Source organism: Myzus persicae, unplaced genomic scaffold (genome assembly GCF_001856785.1).
Source record: "Myzus persicae strain clone G006 unplaced genomic scaffold, MPER_G0061.0, whole genome shotgun sequence".
NCBI classification, from domain to species: Eukaryota; Metazoa; Arthropoda; class Insecta; order Hemiptera; family Aphididae; genus Myzus; species Myzus persicae.
The window spans coordinates 115,882-141,754 of NW_019102013.1; the positions used below are offsets into that span (position 1 = coordinate 115,882).

At 32.4% G+C, this 25,873-nt stretch overlaps 2 protein-coding genes across 10 annotated transcripts in view; one reads left to right on the forward strand and one right to left on the reverse strand.

The window, feature by feature from the left end:
- Positions 1-25,873, reverse strand: part of LOC111030999 — a 268,635-nt gene that overhangs the window by 108,177 nt on the left and 134,585 nt on the right. For all 9 annotated transcript variants that reach the window (XM_022310755.1, XM_022310760.1, XM_022310758.1 and 6 more), the window contains exons 4-10: positions 23,078-23,186; positions 22,478-22,700; positions 21,565-21,732; positions 20,990-21,070; positions 20,673-20,870; positions 20,423-20,589; positions 10,423-10,534 (exon numbers count right to left, since the gene is read on the reverse strand). In XM_022310755.1, the coding sequence (XP_022166447.1) occupies positions 10,423-10,534; positions 20,423-20,589; positions 20,673-20,870; positions 20,990-21,070; positions 21,565-21,732; positions 22,478-22,700; positions 23,078-23,186 (1,058 nt within the window). The remainder of the gene's footprint in view (positions 1-10,422; positions 10,535-20,422; positions 20,590-20,672; positions 20,871-20,989; positions 21,071-21,564; positions 21,733-22,477; positions 22,701-23,077; positions 23,187-25,873) is intronic.
- LOC111031001 (cytochrome b5 domain-containing protein 1-like) lies at positions 23,638-24,984 on the forward strand. The gene is made up of 3 exons (XM_022310762.1): positions 23,638-23,850; positions 24,172-24,390; positions 24,751-24,984. Exons 1-3 carry the CDS (start codon positions 23,638-23,640, stop codon positions 24,982-24,984), a joined length of 666 nt encoding a protein of 221 aa, XP_022166454.1.

Sequence of the window (25,873 nt, forward strand, 5' to 3'; positions counted from 1 at the left end):
TTCGGAAAGCATTTTCGGAGAAAAGAAAAATATTAACTCGATGCAGTTTTCAAGCCAATAAATATATTATGCTGTACCGTTCAGAACCTAACGTGTAAAGTAGTTTGCCGCGGATTATGATAACTTTTAATACCTACACACTACATTATTAGTAAGTACCTATAAATGATTTATGGTATAATACAAATCTGAACACTTTTAATCATTTCGCATAGGTTCTATTGAACGCACATAATATTATAATGCATAATTACAATAATCAATTACCGCCCACGATTGACTAATTACTCATACCCATAATGTATACACACCCAACAATATTATATACTTATCGAGTGTCCAACGGTTTCATTTATTTCCTACTTTTATTATTTGACCTTCTTAGAGCGTCGGTGTACATAGTACATAATATTATATACTGCACGGCTACTCCACGACGGTCGTTGACCGTTTATTCGCATGAATACTCAATTATAGTTTACCCTTTTTTTTTTCAAGTATATCCCAATAGTGTCTGAAAATGTTTTAACCACCGACTGATTGATAACGACTCGTATCTCTTATAACGTGAAGTTATACAAATCGATAACCTGTCCCTCGACTACCACCAACCCCACAATCGTCCCTACACCTCCACAATAGGTATGGTTAAAATGCACAGTGTTTAATAAATAATAACACCAGAACCTATGGGGGGGGGGGGGGAGAGCACATCATGGGAACTGCGGACTATCATAGTTTCGCACTAACGAATTGTAAACAATTACGCATCTCATGATTATTTAAAATAAAGATATTTCACGGCAGGCTCATTATGAACGACTGTAATGCGGCTTTCGTTGCACGCAATAATTTATTGTTTATTTTCATTTTCAGCACACTGCTGTGGAAAACCATTGAACTGTGTATGTATTGTAATTTGTACCCATGGTATTTTTAAGGACTTATGATATAGTTACATACCTACATGTATTATATTTGAACATAAAAAAAAGTCAGTGGGTTCCTACCGACAGCTATTGAATGGAAACGTTCCGAGACTAAGCCAGGTTCGAACAATAACAGTACATTATATTACATCTACTTTAATATTGTGATCAAAAAATGCAATGGTTAAAAAATTAGGCCAAAAGAAATTACGATATCAAATCCTACAAATAATTCTTTCTGTGGCATGGCATTACTTATGCGCACAAGAGATTATAAACATTTCTAATTTAAACTAATATTTAATATTTACATATTTTATTGTATTGAAAATACTTTAGATTAAAATGTTAGTTTTTCAAACAATGAAATGGGACAGAACATGATCTACTATTATCACGATCTTTGTTCCAGACATCCACCCAATTCGGAAAATGTGATCCACAATGTTATTATCATCATATTATATGTTGCATAAGTAACTGCAAGCATCGAAATAGTTGTACTATAGACTGCATGGCGGTTTTTTTGAAAGTAAACACTCATTACCTTGGCGATTATTGAAGTTCTGAAGGAAAATAGTTAGCTATTTAAAAGAATTTACGATAAAGAGATAAAACTATACTCGGCACAGTTTTTAAACCAATAAATATATGCAGTATCGTTCATAATGTAACTCGTATGGTAGTTTACAGTGGATTATTATAACTTTTAATCTACATTTTAATGTTGAATGTTAGTTTTCAAACAACAAACTGGGTCAAAATAATATTATGATCTCCATTCACTATCTTATTCGTTCCAAATATTGACCCTATTTGGAAAAGGTGATCCACAATATTATTATAATCCTAGAAAATGGCGAAATTTCACAGAAAGAACAGGTATTGGTATGAATTAATTTTTTTTTTTTTTGGGGGGGGGGGGCAAATAGTATGTGGATAGCTCAGTCCTCATGTGGTGGAGCCCCAATAAAAAAGCTATAATATCTACTCTATACAGAGAGATTCTTATAACAGTAAGCATTCTAAAGTTAAAAAATATTAACACTCTAGGAAATATAATTTTACATGATTTTAATTCATCATAAAAGCATACTTTTTATACATTCTACTTTTTTAAATTGACGACATACATTTTTAATATCATACATTCTTTAGAAAAACTTTTTTTGAGAGTTTTGATATTATATAATATATTTAAATCGAACTTAATACGTGTACTTAAGTACTTATTAAGTTTAGATGATCAAGGCTGTGGACCAAAATTTTGTGTGTACTCTGGTGCCATTTCACTCAGTTTGTCTAAACTTTAAATAGGCACTTATAACTGATTAAATACTTTTGCGAAATTCGATTTCCATGTATAAAAATATTTAATAACATAATATTTTGATATGAATTATGAACATAAAAATTAATTGTATCATCCAAAAAGTGAATAACTAAGCAATTGTAACGATGACAGTCAAAAGCAAAATTAATATATATTTTTTTTTCAAAAATGTTAATACCTTTTAGAATATTATTAGTGATTACTGTCAATCGGTAAAAAAATAAACCCCTGGTATATTCAATATAATATAATATAATACAATATATTAATATAATACGCTACATGAATCAAAGTCGATTTCTAAAAGAAGTCTGTAATAGGTAAGTAATATATTGTACATAATATAACGTTATTATAATAACTACTACAGTACTACACTAGATACGAGGATACAGTATTGCGGTCCACAAAACATGGTATACTCGTCGCACGTGTACCTACAAGGCTACAAGAAACTGGGTTAAGGGTTTATCGTACGAAGATAATAAAAATGATCGTCTGATTTCTCTAAAAGTTCGAGTGTGGTAACTTTTGACTTTGTGTCGTAATTGCAGGCCCCCGCGGGTACGAATTCCCGTGCATCACATAATATTATATTAAAATATAAGCTACATGATATTTATTTCACATACCGGGTGATCTATTTACCTTAGAACATTAACTACCTATTTAAAAAACTGAGAATGTTTTTGAAAATAATATTTTACATGATTTTAAGTCGTTAAAAACAAACATTTTTCTGCAAAATAAATATACATTTTTTCTAAGATTTTTTACCATCGTTTTTTAAGTTTGAAACTGTTTTAATGATGACATGAATTTTTAATTCCTCATTCCAAGGCAGGGTATTTTTTAGCGCACTTTGTTAAACATAAAATTCGAATGTTGATGAGTAGTTTATGAGTTATAACTTTATAAGTATTTAAAGTTTAGATAATCTCATCAACGGAGTGGAGTGGTACAAGGGTAGGTACCTCGCTAAATGTTGGTACACTGCTCCGCTCATCGGTACTTTAAATACCTAGGTACCTTTATTATAACTAATAAACTACTCGTCCAAAGTTCGATTTTTATGTATGAAAGTGCTATAAACAATATTCCGCTTCGGAATACTAAATTATATATATTACCAATATGTTGTGGCTTATAAAGTGTAATAACTTAAAAAATGATAGTGATAAAAAAATATAAAGAAAATATAATTTTTACCCAAAAACTTTGTTTTGTAACTATTCAAAATTATGTAAAAGAAATATTTTTGAAAACGTTAGTGTTTTCTGTAAATATAATGATTATTTCTTATGTAAAATGAAGAACACCGTATAATATATATATAATAAATACAATTATTGTATGTTTACACAGACCGTAGTATTATGTGCAATTACGTCCACTGTCATAATAACGAGTGCTTGTCACACTAAAAAAATTATAATATTATATATTTCCGCGACCAACGATATGCGTTATATTATAATATTCATGTTTGATGGTAAATATAGGTAATAAGCATTTACCGCATACCCGTTTACCCACTCGGGAATTCATTATACATTTTATATAGTATCGCCATCGCCATCGCCATCGCCCCACTCGTACCTACTACCTACGCGTATGATATTATACTATAATGTTATGTACATCGGTACATCGGTACATTCGATTATAATGAGGACGACCATGTCGACGAAATAATATAAAGGTATATACAATAAACGTGTAATATATATATATATATATATGTGGCATCAGAGTATGCGAAAAAATAAACCCTCTTTTTAATTTGAATTTTTTTTTTCGCCAATATAACACCTAACTCCTCCTCGTTTAACTATTTACTCACGTTAACGCGCTCGCCGCAAGTAAACATAATATAGTCCAACTACATGATTATATTTTATTCTATAATTACGCACGCCCGAGTTTAAATAAATAAATTAAACATGTATGTGTTATAATAATGTTGCCCTCGTGTTCGAGGATGGAGAAATTAAACGCGAAACGTTTTTGAATATTTTATTTTAAAAAATATAAACACGAAAAACCCTCGAGAATAACGTATAACAGTTGTGCTGGGGCGCTGTAGTTAGCTGCAACAACTACGTGTGGTGAGGTCAAGCATCGTCCGGAGCCTCTTGCTCCCGGATGGGTGATCACCGACGAATCCTCGCCTCACACATACACGCGTGTTCCGAACCAACCAACTGTAACACCCTCACAAAAAACGGCTAATAACCACGCAGTTTAATGCTTTAGAAATAAAAAATAATCGTACTGTGACATACGCCATAATATTATTTTATTATTGTTTTATCATACGATACCTACAAAATAGTAATCATATAATCCACTTAATTTTATAACCTGTTCATTTTTTAATACCTACCAACCATTCAAGATTAACCATCGTTTCGACCATAACTTGTATAAGGTACCTATCTGAGTTTCAGAACGCAGTTACGGTATTTATAAATACACCTTGCCAATATATAGTATTATGAAATCGGTGATAATAGTATAGATTATAACAAATATATTATTTTGAAAAAAAACTACATTTGTTATCCTTTCAAAAAGCGGGTAAGGAGATGACATTCTGCTGTACAGCATCCAGTAGGTCACAAGTGGGTGTCACTGTTGTAATGGGTCGTGTCAAATTTGAATTCAATAATATAAAACCATCGTATATGAAGAACTGTTTTGAGCTTAGACGGTCTGCCAGCCTATGATATTACATATGGTATATTTGATGTTATTATTATGATTAAAACACCTAATTTATTTTACTTTTAAGAGTTAGTACTACAGTAGGTTAACTATAATTTTGCTCAAAACAATTATATGTGAACATTTTATTGTACCTTTGTATTTATAATATTTTTTAACTGCCATTGTAACATTAGGAGCCTTGTAGATCTATGGATACTACTTATCATATTTTAATGAATACAATGTAAATACAACAACATATGGTATAAATCCTTAGGCATATTCCTAGGGAAAAAACATATCTCTTTTTTTTATAAGATAATACAAGAACAGAAAGAAAGAATGTTCAAATTTAATATTTGAGATCATTGTACATTTGTAGCATATTGACATGAGTTTCCGTGGCACTATCTACTAGAGCCAAAAATAATTAGCAAATGATGCAAGTCTCCAACCCTGCTTATAAGTTATAGCACTTTTAACAAAAGACCGGCTTTAATTGATATTGCACCTTCGTCTGCACACAAAATAAATCAAACTGATCAAATATTATATTATATGTCCAGAAGTGGTATAATGTTATTTGATACCAGCAGTATGTTAGTATAATAATTTGTAATTACTTACATAAATGTAAATATTAAATTTTAATCGTAATTGTAATGTCATGTATCGTACTTGTAATAGCACCTAATGTGCTGAAACATTTTAAAAATAATAAACGAAAAAAAAAATAATATTCAAAAAATGTTCTGCCGCCGTAGAAAAATATCACTATAATATTATGTATTATTATTTACTACTATTATTCGTACGCAATAAGGTTCACTCGGAAAGTATATAATTATATTTGTATATACTTATCGTATTTCACGTGGATACAATACAATATCAATGATCGATTGACTTAATACGTGCACATCCTCGTCAGATTTTTAAGGGTGTACCCGCCCATATTATTAATCCAACTTCTATATATTACATGCTACCATTGAATTACAGAGCAATAGGTACTCATTATTTCAAAAAAGTTATAACTTTATTTTGTGACTATTTTTTTCACATAATGATGCTTGTGTACACAACATACTCGTATAAACACGTCGAATCGAAAAACTAAAAGTTTTAGTATGGAAATCTTGTCAAATCTTATCGAGTCAGTCATACAATATTATGTTATCTCACCACGCGCGACGTGAACGGATCGGAACAGAACGACTACACAAACTGTTATGAAAATCATATAACACTGTGACAATAAATATTTCAACAAATCATCGTGGCTTATAACGTTTTACCATAATAAAAGTATACCTCATTCACATTATTAGACAAGGTAGCATGTTTTGCGTGAACTGCGAAAAAAACATTTATAATTAGTTCACTAAACTCACCTTCTCATATCATTGAATTATCAGTCATAATAAACATATCATTTACAGAACGTGTACCAATACATTATTATTTATACTAATACTAAACAATACGCATGAAGGATCGACTCACAGAGATTTCACGTATTTATTTCGGATGAATTGAGAGACTGGGCTTATAATAATAACATTATGGTATGTTTTTATACCGGTACGTGCCTACGTATGCATATTATATTATTATGCGCAAATAAAAATTCTATTAAACTCAGCTGTATATCACTATGTGTGGATGATTATGACATAATATATTATAAAATATTATAATCATTATATATTTACTTGAGCGCCCTCCAGCAACGTTGGAGTTGATTGAAATTCACAAGCGACCGAGAAAAAATAATCGGAAATCACTACTCACATATTATATTTTATTAATAATTGTTACACCGACGGCGGTAATTATTAGATATTAGTAGACGCCGAGCGCGGTGCTAAATTAATGAAGTATACGGTTGACAAATTTGTAGTATGTCAATATATAATTTGTCGACGAAATAAAAAATTATGATGGAGATTTAACACTCCCGTCTCGGCATCATCGTCATCATCGCCGCGACACTCACTCGTACTACACCTCCCACCCGTGTACTATGTATATTATGGTATTTCCAATAACCTCATCGTTGTTGCGTCGTGATTTTCGGAGAGGTTTCGACGACCGCGATGTAACCATGGTTATGACAGCGGGTCGCTTTAGTAAAAGCGACTTCTCTCTTTGCTGTAAACTATGATTTTCAACAAATAAATTGTCACCGAGATTGTGTAAACCGTATGGTTATTAAACGGTATACCAAAATATTGAGTTTATAATTAAATACCGTTATTAATAAATTATTATTATATTCTATGATGGTAGATAGGTATACTTATACTATTGCATTTATTATAAGATAGAATTCAATCCTGTACTCAACTACCCAAGTAGTGTTATGCACCAGTTACCACTTACGATTCAGTCCATCAATATTCTATATCACTCACCACGCAATTAAACATTTTTTTTCTGGTTATTCCTGGTTAACGTTATCGGGGTGAAATTGCGTGAAGTCACCTTTAAGCCGGGTTTCCATAATATACTATGTCGTGCACCTTTGAATATAATATTCGACTCGTAGGTAACGTATTACCGACGTTTTGTTACCTATACAAAATAAAAAAAAAATGTGGAACACTACACGATACGGTGTAGTGGAAATCCGGCTTAATTCGGTTTGGATTGATATGCGGGGGAAAAAACCGTTCACCACGAATGTCGGAAAATGTTTTTCCGAGGATATCGCGCCACAGAGCTGATGTGATCAAATCCCGGATTCGAGAGGACCTCACGTACCACTATTATACAAATATAGTCGGGCGCGGAAAACGACCACAACTAATGGTAAATTGATAAAATCTTTTCGGATATTTGCTCCGATGCAATTCACCGATAATTTTTGTCCGATAATACAAAATCCTACCGTAAAATAGCTAATATAGGTAGGTAGGTAATAAATGACTGTAGGCCATGTAAGGATACAATCGGCAATAAAATCGTGTTGTCCAATTCTGATTTTTTTTTACATTTTATAGGCAATCATCGGTCACCTGAAACTGGATGTTTTAAATCTTTTTGCTCGTTGGATACACATGATGCCGTATACTCACCCCAGTATTTTTTCTTTAATAATTCATTTAATCAAATTATAATTTTTGGAATTTTTTAGTATACTTAAAAACCATATTATTATGTTTTCAATTATTTGGATTTTTTATACGACTTAAGAAATGTCTTTGGTATCGCAAAACTTTTTTTTTTTAAATAAAAACCGACTTTTTTTAAAAAATTTTACGTATCTGAATCAAAATTTGAATCATTAGTTTCCGATAATTATTAAAATGTAGACAGAGTTCAGTTCTGCCTCACGAAATATCCTATTTTGATTGCAGTTTTTTTTAAATAGCGACATTGCTGCACGTTTTTAAAAAATAATTATTTGCTTACAATTCTCTATTATAGTGTATTTTAGCTTTTATATCCATATTAGTATGAACACCGAAGATACAATAATAATAGAGTCTGCGAAAGACCCAATAAATGTCTCTAAATTAATTCAAAACACCTCGACATGTGATTCAATATTTGTTTTCTACCGTTGTTAAAACATCTACGAAATCAAGTCCTCATTAGTCATTTTCTATTTAGGCTCCTAGGGGCTAGGAGGTATATCTACCAATCATACTAAACAATAACATACAATTCTCACAGAACATTTTACAAAATAATATAAAATATGTATGGTGGTCAAGTGCATTCCACAGTCAATAAGAAGAACAACGAAACAACATAGGATTTTACGATTATTTTTTCCCGTGAAAATGGTTTACAATTTTATTTGAATAATGTACGGCGTGAACATTATGCACCCGACTGAAATACAAATCATGTTCTTGGTCCCTCCAATCGTTTGGATTCGTTCTAAACTACACACGATGTACAATACTACAGTATTTTCGTTGTACTTCTGTCGTTCTATCGATTTGTGGAAAATCATCTACTTGAATTTTTTCTTTCCACACACGCCTGTCATCATTTTTACTCGCGTACATAAAGTATAACTTTCGTGATTTGCACATTGACGAGCCGCAACCCTGCGGTGGAAATCCTACGCGCAGTCAAACAATATATTATAACAATATAATAATCGATTGCCAACGGAAAAAAAATGTTGAAAATGGAATCCTAAGCGGCCAACGCCCACCCCCTCCCGCCCAGACAGACTACACTGGTCCGTCGGAAAAACCACCGCCCATCGTCGGTGTACAATATTATACAAGCATACTAAGTACGCGTGGTACATAAGTCTATTTTAGTTCACCGCCAAATGGACTAGAAAATCGTACGAAATATAATAAAAGTGTATTATATAAGGTGATAACCAAATATGCTCACCACCTTTTATCCCTTAACAATATGCGCTTTTAATCATATTTTAATTTTTGAAATTTTTACTTAGTTATTGAAAAACATATTTTCAGATCCTCAATATTTTTTGTACCATTTAGGAAGTATAGGTGTAAGAATTAGGAGAATCCCGTAACGATACAAAATCATTTTTTCAAATTAGCACCATTCTTTTTTACAGTAAATTATTAATCAAATTGTTTTTTTGAAATTTCGTCGCATCCAAATTGAAATATGAATTAAGTAGCTCCTGAGTTATTAAACATTACGTACTAAGCTGGTGTATTGTCCTGGTTTTTAAAATTTAAGATTGTTGATATAATATTTTTTAGTCTCTATTACTTATTAAACTATGATATATTTTACAAATTACGAAATTGTGATTGATAACTATAACTGTTAAATCATCATCTCCCACATATCTTCTGAACCTATTTTTATTAACTATTATCCTTAGTTTTTAAAGTTTAATAACTCAGTAACTACTAGTTAGTATTTCGAGGTGATCACATCAACGTTTTCAAAACCATCATCTTCAGAACAATTATTAATAAATAGGAGGTTAAAAAAAAGGAATTTGCATCTCCACAGTATACACTTATTGAATTAAGTAAAAAAAATTGTGTATTTGAAAATATAGTTTATGAGAAGTATACTGAAAATTTGTAAAAAGTATGCGCACAGTGTGCTCAATACTTAATGGAAAAGTAAGTAAAGTGTTCAGGGCGGCTTGCCGTGATCGTCCTCTTCACTCCACATCATACCACTATTTGAAAAAGTTATATTACATAACTGTACTCAAAATGGGACGTTTGACGTTTATCAACACAAATCTTTGACTCTATTTTTTATATCAATATTACAATATGGAATACGGAGTATGTTTTTTGTGTCGAGTAATACAAATACATAAATGTCGATGTCAAATCGGAGAGACAAGAGCATTGTATAACTCTATACACATTACACATACAGTAAAATAGTTATGTGGTACATATTAACGATTTCAATGATATCTATCAGGAAAAAATGGTTGCCAAAGAATAATAATATTTTATCTTTTGTAATTCTTACCTGCGACTTGACGGCCGCCAGGTGCATTTGCGCGGTGCGAAATTCGAATCTCTTGATGCTGATGTCCTCTTGCAGTTCGTTCGCCTTGCTGAACATCGACTGTTCCAGGCTCCTGTCAGAAAAAAACAGACGAATAAAAACATCAAACAACAATAATTTGAATTTGCCGCATACAAAAATATAATGCTCTAGACTCTGGAGTATAGAGTATGATATTTTTTATTTTGTAACCAATTCGTTAACTCTTCAATAGCATATAGATATGGGCGGATAGGCCAATTTTGGCCTACCGGGAAATTTTACAAAGGGGCCATACACATGAAAAAAAAATTTCAAATTATTTCTATCGTAGGTAATTGCATTTTATTAAAAGGCCCCATTACCAAAATACGAAGGGGGGCCCGCCGGGAAATGCCCGGTTTCCCGGTAGGCCTATCCGCCCATGCGATATAGATCTAACTTAGTCATCTATAGGATCGGAAAAACGAAATAATTATTATAACCTATTCTATAATATCGAAATTTGTTTTGTCGTATTCGTCCACCAAACCGGAAACAATTGGACACGGCACGTGGGTAAAAGAGTACAAGTTAAAATCACTATATTATCATCAGGAAAAGTCAGTAATGGCGTTTTCGTTTTTTTTTCTAGGTTATTTAAAATTTAAATTTAAAAAGTTCAACTATGAAAAATACACTTTTCTCTGCTTCAAAACGGGGACAAAATTAAAAATGGTCGAATTGACATGACGTTTCCAATTACCCTTACACTGTCCGCCGCGATTCGTTAGAATAGGCGATAGACACCTACTAATAATTTAATGCTATTAAATTTCTCATTACGTTCACGACTGCCATGTGCCATGGCGATATCATATTTTACATGATAGGTGGGGGGAACTGTCTATGAAAATTTACAAATTTATCAATGTAATATTATTAGGTATAAATTATTATCGTAACGACCGGCGATTATCGGAAACCGGAGGAAACGGAACATATAATATTAAACAGTCGATTAATCCCGTCGTGTCGATGAGCCCCATCATAAACGAGATTATACTATCGACAAGAGAAAATATTGCACTCCCCCCCCCCCTGAGGCCATGTTACTGTGTATTATATATACGTGCATTCGGAATTGTATACTGTGAGGTTCTTATTCACTATCACTGGTGCGGTCATTTTCTCCGTAAATATAATATGTGTGCTTGAAACGACACAATGTTTGCTCACTACTTTTAATCACTCATCTGTGTAATTTAAAAAGTTATTTTCACTAAAATACTAGCGGGGTGTTGGTGTGATGTACGATTATCACTAATTAACGAGCTGGGTCTTGGTGCGGTACACGATTTTCAAGCATCAAAAACATCAGAAAAATAAACTGTCCGGGTGAAAAAAATAAGAATAACAACTAAGACGACGAAAAAGATACAAAAAAATGTAATTTTCGTTTTCAATAACGTTGCGTGTTACAACGACTTTAGACTACATAGGGTACGGTATAATAACATTTATTTTCAACAACACATAAATTGGCCAAGAAAATTGCTAAATGGGAAGCGATAAAATAATCACCCTGTAAAAATGTAATACGCAGGGTGATTCTTTCAACATTAAACATTTCATTTGATAAAAAAAAGAGGGTAGGCATTGTAGTTTTTGAAAATATTTTTTTATTACCTAAATTTAGTTCACTGCAAAAGAATATTTTTGAAAATAAATTATAATTTTTTTAATAATTGTTCAATTTGAAAAATAACGGACATTTAGTTCCATATCCTGAAACAGAATATTTTTATAAGAGTCATAATGTATACAAATTTAATTTATCTTACATATATTTAGTGGCACTTTGCTCATAAAAACTTTAAATGCTTAAAAGTTACATTAGTACTTATAATAGTATTAAAGTTATAAATTATAACCAACTGCTCTGTAGAATTCAATTTTTATTAGATAATGTGCATCAAAAGACAGAGGAAAATATTCTGTTTCGGAATATGAAATACTTTCTTTCGGGACATTCAAAAAAGTAGAAACTAAAAAAATGATTGCGATAAAAAATATAATTTTTTTCAAACGTAATTTTTTAATTAACTTAAGTTATGAAAAAAAATGTTTTCAAAAACTTATTTTTTACCGTTAAATGAAACACTCTGTATATATGTATTACTCCAATAGAAGTAGACTCGTTCACAGTGTTATACCTTTGGGCGGGATGGGACCGGGGGCTTGGTGGGTGGTGGGTGTTGGAAGGCAGACGTCGCATAATTTTACACTACATTAATTTTTGGTTATTGTTATAATAATATATTATATCTACTGTGAAACTTTAATTTAACTCGCACCGAAACAACAATAACCTATAGGCGTATACAATTATTATTATGATTAGCCTTAGTAACTTTGAACTCGATAAAAAGTTGTTCGTGCACTATATAAATTTGAATTTAAATTTGCTGTACGCTGATTATTTATAGAATATCTATTTAATAATCAAGTAATTATTATGTTGTCCCCAATATTGTATAGGTAGGCAACTGAAATAGAAAAATTACTCGCAACACGTAACCGGAAAAAGTATCCCTGACGTTTTATGTTCATGTCGTAGTTTTTGTAATTAAGTTCTATACCTAGTATTAGTATGGATATTATTTAAAAATGTGTAAATTGTAAAGTAACCAGGTACATATTTGATTTAAGGTCTAATGGTTAAATGATTAAAACCATCATAGGAGTGAATTTTTTTTTTTGTATCAACTCTACTCTGGACTTTTGTGAGTAACGTATTATGTATGATAAAAATTCAAATCCAAACAATATTCATGAAATAAAAAGACACTATAACATAAAACTACAAGAGATACTTATAAATATAATAGATATTTCTAATTTTAATAATATTGGTCGAATATTGATATTTTTTCCTATTATTTATAATAATGTTTGGTTGAGTTTCAACCAAATAACTTTGTGTATCTATACTTAGAGAATTAAAATTTCAAGCAAATATAAACAATGAAAAATAGACCTATCAGATATGATGGGATAGACGTTACGGTGGCGCCATTTCAATTTTCTGTAAGAGATGCCAAAGGTCAAACGGTCAAATTAATTTCCTTTACTAGTACCTACACATCATATTATGAAGCTTGTCTTATTTATCATAAAATAAAAAAGATTATAGAACATTAACATTTTACTCTCATTGTTGAATCAATATTGAAAAATTAATTCGTTATATTTATCAAAAATAACAGTTAATATAACTCATTAACTAATTGATGGTTTTAAATATTTAATTAATTTCAACAACAAACGGAATTATTATAAAACTGTGATCAATTTTCAATATTTGTCGACACTTTGATATATAATCACAAAGGTCTGCAGCACGTTATTTATTATATAATATTATAATTATCGCAGTATGAATTAATAATAAAGCATTTCAGTATAAATTGTTCGACATAACTCATCATAAATTTAAATATATGACTTAAATCATTATCAATAATGGAAAATATTTAACACAATCGAAATTAATTTGATTTAGTGCATGTCCATATTTATGTTTCACTCGTGTATTTGTTTGACAACGACATTTGATTGGTTATTACATATTAATGTATTGTCTATACTTTAAGCTTAATATTACAATTTAATGAGTTTCTTACAAACTTTTATTTGTTTAGATTTGTAATATTGCACTTAATAGCATTTCAATAGAATTGAAAAATTAATCTCGAGCTCCAAGTGTAGCAAAATTTTCAGAAGCAATTTCCGTTAATGTAATTTTGTTGTATGTATCATAATTAGTTTTATTTCTATTGTCATACTTCGTAATTTAAAAATAATAATTTATCTTATAGGCCTTAACAAAAAATTAAAAATACATTGACTAAAAAATATGATACTGCTATTTAAAAAAATATTTTTTTAAAACAATTAATCAAAAAAAAAAAAAACTGTGCTTTTGAAAATAATCAAATGCAACCGCACAATGTTTAAAAACTTCCCGGTAACCTACTCAGATACAAAATAGAAATAGAAATCATAATACATGTAAAGGTATTTCGATAAAATAAAACACAGAAACAGTTAAAAAAATCTGCTTAACTAAGCCCATTATTAATTAAAATATACTTTGTATTGTACTCTATACACAGTCGGCCAATGTAGTTAACTATAGTTATGTTTTGAGGGTCAATTAAGATGTATGGTTATTTAGTTTGAATGTATACTGCTTGAACAATAACAATCTTATACTTGGTCAGCAAAAGTTAAATCTATAAATGACAATATTGTTCCAAAGTAAAATATATCATACAGTTTTATGATAGATTAGCACACTACATTATTTGAAAGCAAGGTAGATTTCAGTTATCCGAAATTGTATAGGTACCCTGAAGAGATGGAGAGATCAAAGAGAATGGAAATATAATATACATTGAAATACATTAACATACTGTTATACTTAATGTACCTAATCAAAACACTAAATTGTACATAAAATAAATGAAGCTGCATTTCACATGAAATATTATTATCATCTAAAGGCACTGCTGATAATATTCGGTTGAAGAACACATCGAGTGCCCAACATGACAATAAACTGTCACAACTAGGACAACGACTAAACAAATTTTTCTAAAATACCATATACATTTACTACTGTTATTGTGAAATACAAATCGTAACGATAATCTTTCCCGAAACGACACAATATTGTTATCGTTAAAAATATAATTGTTACAAATCATTTGAAGCTTTATAGTTATCATCTACCTTATTAAAATGTTTATTAAGTAAGAGTAGTTTAAATTTTTCAAATAATATTATTGATTTTAGTTCTTCTATGCATTGTCGTATTCTTTTACAATAAATAAAATACAGTTTTTAAAAAAATTGTATGAAGAACAAACGTAGTGCGATAAAAAAAAATGTATACATTATGCTACACGTTTAAAAATCAAATTTGCGGTTGATGTCATATTTTTTTGTGCACAAATGTATTTTTCTGTACCAATGATCTCCCTATACTCATTTTGAATCGAATCAATCGAAACCACGTCGTTAATACGATAAATCACAATTTTAATGTTTTCTGTTCGTTTATGTATTTTTGTAAAAATACTTAAACTGTTCAAATAAATTTTAATATCCCCACTAATCGTATTCTATTTATACAATGTGTTATGATTGTTAAAAATAAAATATCTATTACAAACAAATTCACAAACAATTTTGAACCACATCTCTATATAATATGTATTTTGTAGTTTAAGTTCATGTCATAGAAACAACATTGCGATTCGTGGATTTCAACTCCATTCACCAGAATCGAACATAAATTCAAAAACAGTTCAATAATATGGCAGTTTCTATAAAAATATTACTCTTTACTTAGCAACAGTTTAAATTGGATTAAATAAATACAGTTATTTCGTCTCGTTTATACACAGATATTACATAAATGCTAACAAACAAAAAGTATCTGTTGACTGTTAATATACCTATAAAATGTATGGGACTAGTGATTTGTCTATTTAAACGGACACATAATATTACAAGCACTAATTATTATGTTGTTATTTAACTATTATTATTCCATTAAGTACAGTTTTCGCGAAAAATTCAATAATATTTTACTTGGCGTCATGTTGTAGACAAAAATATGATAAAAGTTTCAATCAAGTTACACGTCTTATAATAATATTATTAAAATGCGTAGCAATTTTAATGTCGAATCGTACATTTTTACCGAGTCAACGTATTTATATGATTACTGGAATCATTATTAGGGGAAGGGGATACAGGCTAGGCATGATTAAATTATTATTATTATTATTATTATTATTACCTACATAAAGACCGTCAATTTTGGATCACGATTTACTCTTCCCGCCGCGCAACCAATTCGAACGAAAGAGGGAACGGTTCTTGATAGAAACAATGTAGCGAAGCGATGTAATATTTTATATGATTTATGGGTTATTTGTACGAATTAGGTTCGTTTGATTTACGTACCTACTGTCTATATACACCGTAGGCGAGAGTGCAAGGATCGATTAATAAACGCTGGACGGGACTAAGGGACTGATTGACCGGAATAATATGATGTATACCGTGACGTGGTTGAACGTATTCGATTTCGATTAATTATCGTCCGCGAAACGAATCGCGTCCGTTTATAAAAATCGCAAATGATTAAACCGGATATAGAAGGTGTCTAAATTGCCCTCGTTGTGTGTGTGTCTCTCTCTCTCTTTCTCTCTATCCTTGTAATGGTCTCTACACGTATTTTTATATAATATATATTGTATTATTTGTAATAATAAAAATAAAATCGTATTGTACTACACGAATGATAAATGAAGATACATATCCGTCAGGGCGAGAGAGAGTGAGAGGGTAAGTGTGAGTGAGAAAAAGAGAGGGGGGACGGAGGAAGTAAAAAAAATGAAACAATAGGGTTTCCAGCTTGGTTTTTTGTTCGCACTGCTGCTGTCGAAAAAAAACATTACAAAAAGATAACGACTTTTCTATGGAATATAAATAATCATAACAACATAATACAATATAATATAATGACTAAATATAGAAAAAAATTAAAACTAAATCGTAGCGTCGAATTTTTGTTTTCGGTCGAATCGAGCGCGCAGAGACGACGACGATAAATTTTTAATATTCGTGTTGGCGTTGGTTGTATGAGGTCGGAGTAGGAAACGATGCTTTTTTGTATCCGTTTGCAGCAGTTTCCGTACGATAAAACGCGTCCCGCGTGTGATGTATCCGGAAGATCGTCGTCGTCAGATAATATGTCGTCTCTCGCCGCCTAGTTTGACGTCGACCGAGTGAGAACTAATAACCATAATAATAATAATAATAAAACAGTTTTAACATGACGTGTCTTGATAGAATTCCGGTCCGGTCGTCGAGTCTAATAATAATTAATATCATCAATAATGTATAAATACGATAGAAAAAAAAAATTAATACATTATAATATGAGACACAATAACCTATATCATAATATAGGAGACCATCGTAACAATGATTTTAGCTGAGATATTATGTAATTAGTATGTTCAAATATTGTTGTTGGAACAGACGTCAACTGACATTTCGACATGGTTTTTCTAGTTGCACTACATAATCTTACACATCCGCTGATCCGTCTCAATACTGACCATCGTCAGAGATTTGACAAAAATTAACGTCATGCGCGATCGACAAAACACTGCCCTAGACGGATTAGTCTTAACTCCGTTTATTTTATGCCAATTTATAGTGTATAGGTCGGTGGGTGACATTTTTATTCGATTATCCTTCGGAAGAAATAAATAGGATCACGGTGGTTAAATACGTTATTGTTGCAATTCGATTTGGAGACGACTGTAATATCGTCTGCGTTGAAAAAAAATCGTTTTAAACGCGAAACTATAAAAACGATTTGATAAGAGATTCCGTCCCAACGCGGCTTGTCTATATTTATGCCATAAAACTGGACTCTAAACTTGTCACTAAAAGTCAAAACTGCGTTTACTTATGATATGTGAGCAGTGAGCAGTAGTTGTAAACAGACAGCAGTTATACGTGCCTAATAAATATACGTTTTTATGGTTTTTAATAACATTCGCATATACCTGCACCGGAGAGAGCTTTTTCTGAAAAGCAACGAAAAAAAATGTATTTTTCTAGTCACACAATAAAAATCATTTTTTACGTTGATTATCGTAATACTTTTCGTACTATTTTAGTGAAACCGCGTATCTGCACTCAGTAGAATGGTGAAAGGGGTAATCGACAGGTGGCCTGAATTTCTAAAGGTATATTGGATGACCAATAAATAGGTGATAACTAAATATTAACCAATAACTATTGGGTGTTAATAATCCGACAGGGTAGGTAGTTGCAATTGATATGACAGTGAATGCATTTACCGGATTATCGGTACTACAGCGTGCGTGTAATATTAGATTAGCTTCTGAAAAATGTTAAGCTCGTGACGCCACTGTCTGCACTGTGTGCAAAGTCAATAGGTTCGTACCAAACGTGTATGATGAACACAAATTATTTAGTGTTGAAATCGATAATCTCATTTATTTTAGGTATTCCATCAATATTGTGTCATAGATTGAAATAACACGGCCTTCATTATCCCAGTAAATAGTCAGAGCTATATCGATTATTAGACAATAAGTGAACACCGACGCAGACAGCAATAATTGGAATGTTTTAACTGCACCACAATAATTACCTGCGTCGTACGCGTTCATATATTATACGCACAGCCAGAGCCGTTTTACAAATTATTACATTGTTTCTCTAACCCCGCAGAATGTGACGAATTTGTCAAGCGCCAACAGAGAACAGCCGGAAAAATAGTTGTTAAAAGCAAAACAATTCATAAAACACCATTTCATTTCTAGAGTTGAAACCATACGCACAATGTAATATCAAACGTTGTAATTGAAAATTATTGCGACTTTTATACGTTCCACTATACGACTGCTTGTACGTTATTCTGGAATTAATCGATTTTCAAACATGAATTCAAGCGAGTTTTACTCGAGACCCCGAGTTTAAACGTCTACCATCAATTAAATTAGTACACAGCAATATACCTTATAAAATTTAAGTAATTTAAGAGGTCCCCGCCAAAGATTAGGAGATTGCGTGGGATATAAGGTTTGAGCATGGCTATCTGTGTATGTATGTATATACCTACGCCATATATTATTTAAACTTTAATTGCTTCTAAAAACAAAAGGCGCAGGGCGAAATTGAAATGTCTAAAGCTCAGCGAAATTGTATTAGTGTAATGAATTTGTAATGGACATACTTAAACATTTAGTTTCAGAAATACATTTTTTAGCTTAAATAAACTGTATGGTTTTTTACGGTCGTATTTTCTCGATAACTACCGTAATCCGTTGTTGTGTACATTTTATACATGGAGAGTGAATAATTAAATGAAATCCATTTAAGCTAGACGGGAAGAAGTATATAGAGGTAATATTGAAAAAAAAAATGATAAAAATAAATAAGAAATTATGGACCTTAATATTTTTTTCTCGCTCGAGTCGGGGCTATCACCTTTCTCGAAGGATGGTGATATAAAAAAAATGTTTTTTGTTTTTATCTATTTTGTAAGATGTCAGAGAAAAAATCCAATTTTGGTAAAATAGACTTTTTCGCGGAATGGCTTTGTCGCTAGAATAGAGCTGCGACAACATTGATACGGTACCAAATGTGTACAGTATTAATGATGATGGTTTAGATTACGAGTTTATTAGGCAGTTAAACTTGTAACAGGATTAATAGTAGGTTCTTAACAAAAATGCACAACTTAAAAAATGTTACGTTTTGGATAGGCAGCGTGCCAGTGTATATTATAACAGCGAACAAATGTGCGAAATTTGTAGGAGAAGTGGATACGAATATTGCATAAGAGTTCTAGTTTTAATTTTTACACCCAGCGGTCCACCAGTTAAAATAAGTTGGGCTAAAGTTATAGATGGCATTTGTGTCTAAAACACTGTTGACAGCATTTTCGCCGCTGACGTATTGTTACATGACAGCTGGAGTTTCGTATTGTATAATTTACTTTATTTAGCGAGTTGAAATAATATTATGTCACTTGAAATGCTGCCTCTTAAAGTTAGGAAATGTTTAAGTATCATTTCACATTAAATTAAATATTTTAAAGCATCCATAATTATAATATAATGGCGTGTGAAAGTATAAAATTTTCTTTTTATATAATTTCCCAAATACATATTTATATAGTCTGAACTCTCGCTAAGTGCATTTATTAGTTGATATTACTAATAAATAAGATGTGTTTGATAATATTGATTCACGCCCCTAATTGTTTATTTTTTTTTTTAATTATAAATTGTGTTTTTACTGGGCATAGTTCACCGGTTTTTTAATTTCGCTACCAATGGCCTGTAATATTATGCATTTCTATGTCAGTATAATAAACCTTTGTTGTAAGCGCTTAAACGTTTCCACCGAATCTTGTATCTGTTTCATCTGTGACTCGAGGTCCATCAGTTCTGCTCTTATGGTGTCGTATCCTGCTCGCACGTCCAAGCTGGCCAGCCTGTCGACGATCAGTTCGTTTTTTAACGCCAGTTGTGCTATGGCCTCCTGGAAGAAACAAAAAAACACGTGACAGTAAAACCTTGACAAGCCAAGCAGTGTGGTTTTAATATCGACGACGGTCGACTTACCGTGACCCCGGGTTCCAAAATCATCCCCTCGGTGTCCGCCGGAGCTTGTGGTGGACAATAGTTTCGGGTCCGCTGCGATGGGTACGGCGTGGTGGGCAGTGGTGCTAGGGACCGGGCGAACGCGACCAAATCCGAACCAGGTGTCAGCTGTCGGCATTGGGATCCCAAAGCGTTGTATCTCTTCGATTGATCGGTGGACTGTGCACAACAACAGATCGATATGAATTAATAAATCGTCACCGGACGGTCGGGTTTTTTTTATCTTAGAATGGATTATGTTACGGACAAATAGTATCATGTAAATTATTCATCAATACCTTGTTGTATATGACGTCGGATCCTTGGAGAACCGCGTCCGACAGGGACATACACAAGTCCGAGTAAACGTCTTCTAATTCCTATAATACGGTTAAAAAATGAATTAGAAATTCTGAGGCTATAATATATTAAATTATTTTATTGTGTTCATACCACAGATTATATGAAATCAGATGGTGCACTTTCTATTCAAGCCACATATTTTAACCATGTATTTTTCAAAAATCTAAAAAAATCTAAACTTACTTCTAATCAGTATCACCAATTATAGAAAAAAAAACCTTTTTTGATAAGAACTTATTAAATATTATAGTGTCGCTGGTATTTATCATTCGCTCCAAATTCTTTACCATTGTCGTATTATTTGATACCAAATTATTATAGTAATAGTAATATGTTATGCAATCATTTATTTCTCATACTATATGATTCAACTGCATTAAGGTGATAGGTTCGATTTATCAGTAAATTCAGAAGTGCACCGTCTGGTTTTATATAATCTGTGGTCATACGCAGTTCATTGTATATAAACGGGTATATTATATGTGGTGGCATGGTCCTAACCGAACGTTACCTGTAATAGTTGCGGTAATACATATTGGTTGTACTGGTCGACCATTCCGTTGGTGGCATGAAGTTGGGTGACATAGGCATTATGGGCGTCAAGGTACGAAGATAGGGATGCTGAGCTGTTTGGAGATGACAGCTGGGCAAGGAAAGAACGTTTGTAATCTTCTCTGCACTGTAGATCAACAATCATAATACAATAATATAGTGTTGTATGAGTAGTTATAATTATTTTTTTTTTACTGAAAAATAAAAGCTGTATTTTCCTAGCACCCTTCCTCTCTCTCCTTAGACATTTTGGAACTAAACTAGGAGCATTTTTTTGTGTCCGACTTTGGGCGTTTGTGTAGCAATCCCTGATTTTTAATGATTTTTTCAAGGTAAGGTGCAACTGAAGCAACCACACCCCCGCCTTGGAATTTTGGAACCAATTTTTAAAAATAAAATAAGTCATGTTCGTTTAAGTTAGGGCGTTTTTACATCACGCGAGGTTCTTTTGCGTTATACTATAGGTATTATTGATTTTTCGATTTATAAACTTAAAAACCCACCTCCATAATTTGAATATTAAATTTGACGTAATATGCAAACGAAAATAATTGTGATATTTTCCAGAAGAAATAAAACATTTTGTCCGATACAAATTTGTTTCATTTTAATAGAAATACGCAAGGTCTTAAGAAATATTTATTTCAATCTGTAACAAACTATATCGAAATCGACGTCATTAGTAAATATTTCAAGACTTAAACAAATCAATACCTAACAGTAATTTTTACGTGAATGAAAGGCAAAAAATACAAAGTGAAGAGGCAGTTGGGGGTGCTTTAAATTAAGTAAATTAAAATTTAATTTAATATTTCCTACGAAAAACGATTTTAATCAAGCGTTTTTAATACTATTATAGTTCAAACATTTACCTTTGATAGTTTATCCTCGGACTTTTGCAGGATCAACTCCAACGAGTCTCTTTGGCTGAATACTTTACGTGATTGTACTTTTCGATGGAACGACCTATCTAAAAGCGGCCTAGAAATTTGTCGACCGAGCACACTAGCCACGTCACTGATCGACTTCGAGTCCGTTTCCACCTCTTGCAGGAACATCTCCCACGTGTGGAATAATTGGCTTGGGAATGAGGGCCTGAGAATAATAAAAAATACGGTATTAAGACTAATACTGATTTTCCTTAAATGACGAAGGCATGTTTTTCCTTATTTCCGACTGTAGGATAAAAATAGGGCGTTTCGTATTTCTCGGAAGGCCTGCTGTAGTTATTTTCGGGCGTGTAAAAATATTAAATTACGCATTTTTCAAGAGTGAAACGAGAAACCTTAAGCGCGTTCTCTGTGTTTTTAACTATAGGTTTTTTCCTGAAAGTAACCCGACTTGTAAACCTCCGCTCTCCACAAAAAAAAAGCCTCTTTTCCCCGTCTCGTTCTCTCTCAAAGTCTATTTGCTTTACGTCCCTCGACCTTTTTAATAGGTGTAGGTGTTTATAATATATATAGGCAGTATACCTGTCCTTCCTGAGATCGGTGTTTTTCTTTCGGAAATTCGTGACTAGCAGTTGCAGCTCGGCTGCGTGTTGTTCGTACATTTGGGACAACTCTTGCGTGAAATCGGACACTGTAACAAAAAAACAAAAATTATAAGAATACTAATAAGAATCGCAACTATTAAATACGAGGGTAATATTAAAATTCATTTTTATTATTATTATTATTATTATTATTATTATTATTAAGACAATGACTTTTTTTATATAGCGGCCAACGGTTGAGGTCAAACAATCGTCTTCCATTGCCAGGACGAAAAACAACGACAATATTATAGATAATACCATATCATGTCAATAAGCGCGTAATCTCGGCCTAGAAGAAAACTATAACTACTCGTACTATAATTAATAACAATAATATTTGGTCATTTGCAGCCAACGAAACATGGACAGTTATTTAAATACAAGATTAAATATGCATACATGGTGTACACATAACCATCAACTTATTCGTTAAAAGTTGACGACGGCGATTTATATATACCTATACGTACTCATATATTTTCTATTAGTACCGTTATGGCGTGGCGCAATACGTATTTCCTGCCGGAAGAAGTGTGGAGCCACAAGACGCGCGAGGACTGTTGGTTGACGATATACGGGTCGGTGAAAAACGTTTCCGGCCTTATCGAGGAGTTCGGACACGACGGGGATCTGGTGAATCCGATACTTCGGGAAGCCGGGAAAGACGTATCTTACTGGTTCGAAAAGAATGGACTCGGCGAAATTATCGTGAGCACAATATGACGTTATATGATAATAACATTATGTTGCCAAAAACAATTTAAAACAATTAATCGTGTTCGAAAATTAATATTGATTACACATCAATTGGTAATCTAATAAGATGTATTACTATTCAATTCAACTTCCTTTTCGTAATAAACCGTTTTTACACTATTTCATAGATTTCGGAAATTTTTTTCCCGCTTCTTAAAAAGAAAACAATTGTAATGTTCATATTAAATTTTACTCCTAAACAACCCACACAACCGCGTGCACATGTATATCATATTAACGAGAACCAAAACTCTGGCCATTTAAAAACTGCAGCTGAAAACGCGTCTCCACCCCGAAACCGGCGCCCGCGTGTCTAAGCTGCCGTTCAGGATACCCCACCAGCCGAAATTCGAACCGGACGTGGACTGGGAACCGGAAATTATAACGACTCCGTGGTGGGCGGACGACAAGTACAACGTTGGCGTGGAAACGGTCAGACCCATCAACGTCCGAGTGACTAATCCGCTCATTAAACGGAGTGCGACAATAAGGGTAGGTACGATACAATATAAGGGCTGCAGAAGTGAGTCGATGGGTGCACCGATGCGATCTCCAATCACTCTAATCTTATAGATTATTTGTTATTTTTTTCTATTCTGCGATCGAATTCTGACGACAGCAGCTGTGCATACATATTTTCATATCGCACATAAAGATTATTATTATGTAATATTTATAATACATAATAATGTGATTGTTTGTCAACAAATTGGGCTGGCGAGTTTATTTTTTATTTCTTCAAAATGTGATTAAAAATTGACACGTTGAACGCAGGTGGCGATTTCTAAATAATATTAAAGTCATATCAATACATCGTATGGCGGCCTTAATAGATATTATGCTACGTTTTAGATATGTTTGGAGGACACTGTTCGCCGGATAATGGAACGTTATTCGGTGTACAACCCAAAAATATGGACCTACAAAATGAAGTACTTGGGCAAACCATTGAATAAAAACTTGAATTTGTCACAAAATGGCGTCACTCTGAAGTACGAAGACTCCGTAGAAGACTTTGTGCCAACGTTGATGTTACACTATCAAGAGAGATTAGCCCCGTGGAAAGATGTGACGCGATTATTCTAAACACAATGATGCCTTTATAAATATACGTCATCTATTGTGTAGCTGTTATATAATAGCAATGATGAGTGTAGTTCTGTAAATCCTGCTAAGCCATATCGTTACGATAATAAAACGGAGTAGTTTTTATTTTTATTATTTTTTTTTAAATACTCAAATGTCATACTCAATAATATATTCCGTAAAAATGAATGTCTAATGACATTTCAAATCAAACCGATGGTGGAAAATTGTGAAGGTCTTATACCTTCATGTCTTATAAAATTATAATTTCCGAGGAAAAAGTCGATTGAATTGGCATTACAATCATATTTATTGAACTTGCAATATATAGGTGTAACTAAAATACTTACAGTGGTTCGTATAAGATTAATATAATATTATCATACCACAAAAATTTGTACGGTCTGTAGAGCATATTATAGTGTTTCGGATAGGACAACTGCAAATTGCTGACAATATCAAAGTTACTCAGAGACAATTCCCACGGGGTGGAACATATATTATCTGATGTCACGCCGGTAAGGATGACGTTTATCGTCTAATCTTATATCCTTGTTTCTGGCCGTGGATCATGTATGAACGTATCGCGAACAGTATACACCTGCAACCGTCTATACGCTTAATTTTGGAACCGCCGGGAGAAACTAAAGAAGAATATGTCAAATATGTTACCTATACTGTCGTGGACGTGTTTCGTTCTTGTCTGATTTGTGAAAAAAAATTTACCGGTGAAAAACCCTCGCACTAATTATCGCGAGGACTTGAGTTACGAGCGTTTGCACAATGCAAGTATATCAGTACCGCGGTTGTGCACAAGCTGGTTATTAAATCGCAATTTTAATTTTGCATGCACGCCACGGAGACACGCAAGTGACAAGTATATATCATT

What these genes read in the sequence shown, in the direction of transcription:
- LOC111031001 (XM_022310762.1), top strand. Translation starts at nt 23,638, where the DNA reads ATGGCGTGGCGCAATACGTATTTCCTGCCGGAAGAAGTGTGGAGCCAC. An exon ending in ATGGACTCGGCGAAATTATC is followed by an intron (nt 23,851 to 24,171) that starts GTGAGCACAATA and finishes TAAAAACTGCAG; the next exon opens with CTGAAAACGCGTCTCCACCC. An exon ending in AACGGAGTGCGACAATAAGG is followed by an intron (nt 24,391 to 24,750) that starts GTAGGTACGATA and finishes GCTACGTTTTAG; the next exon opens with ATATGTTTGGAGGACACTGT.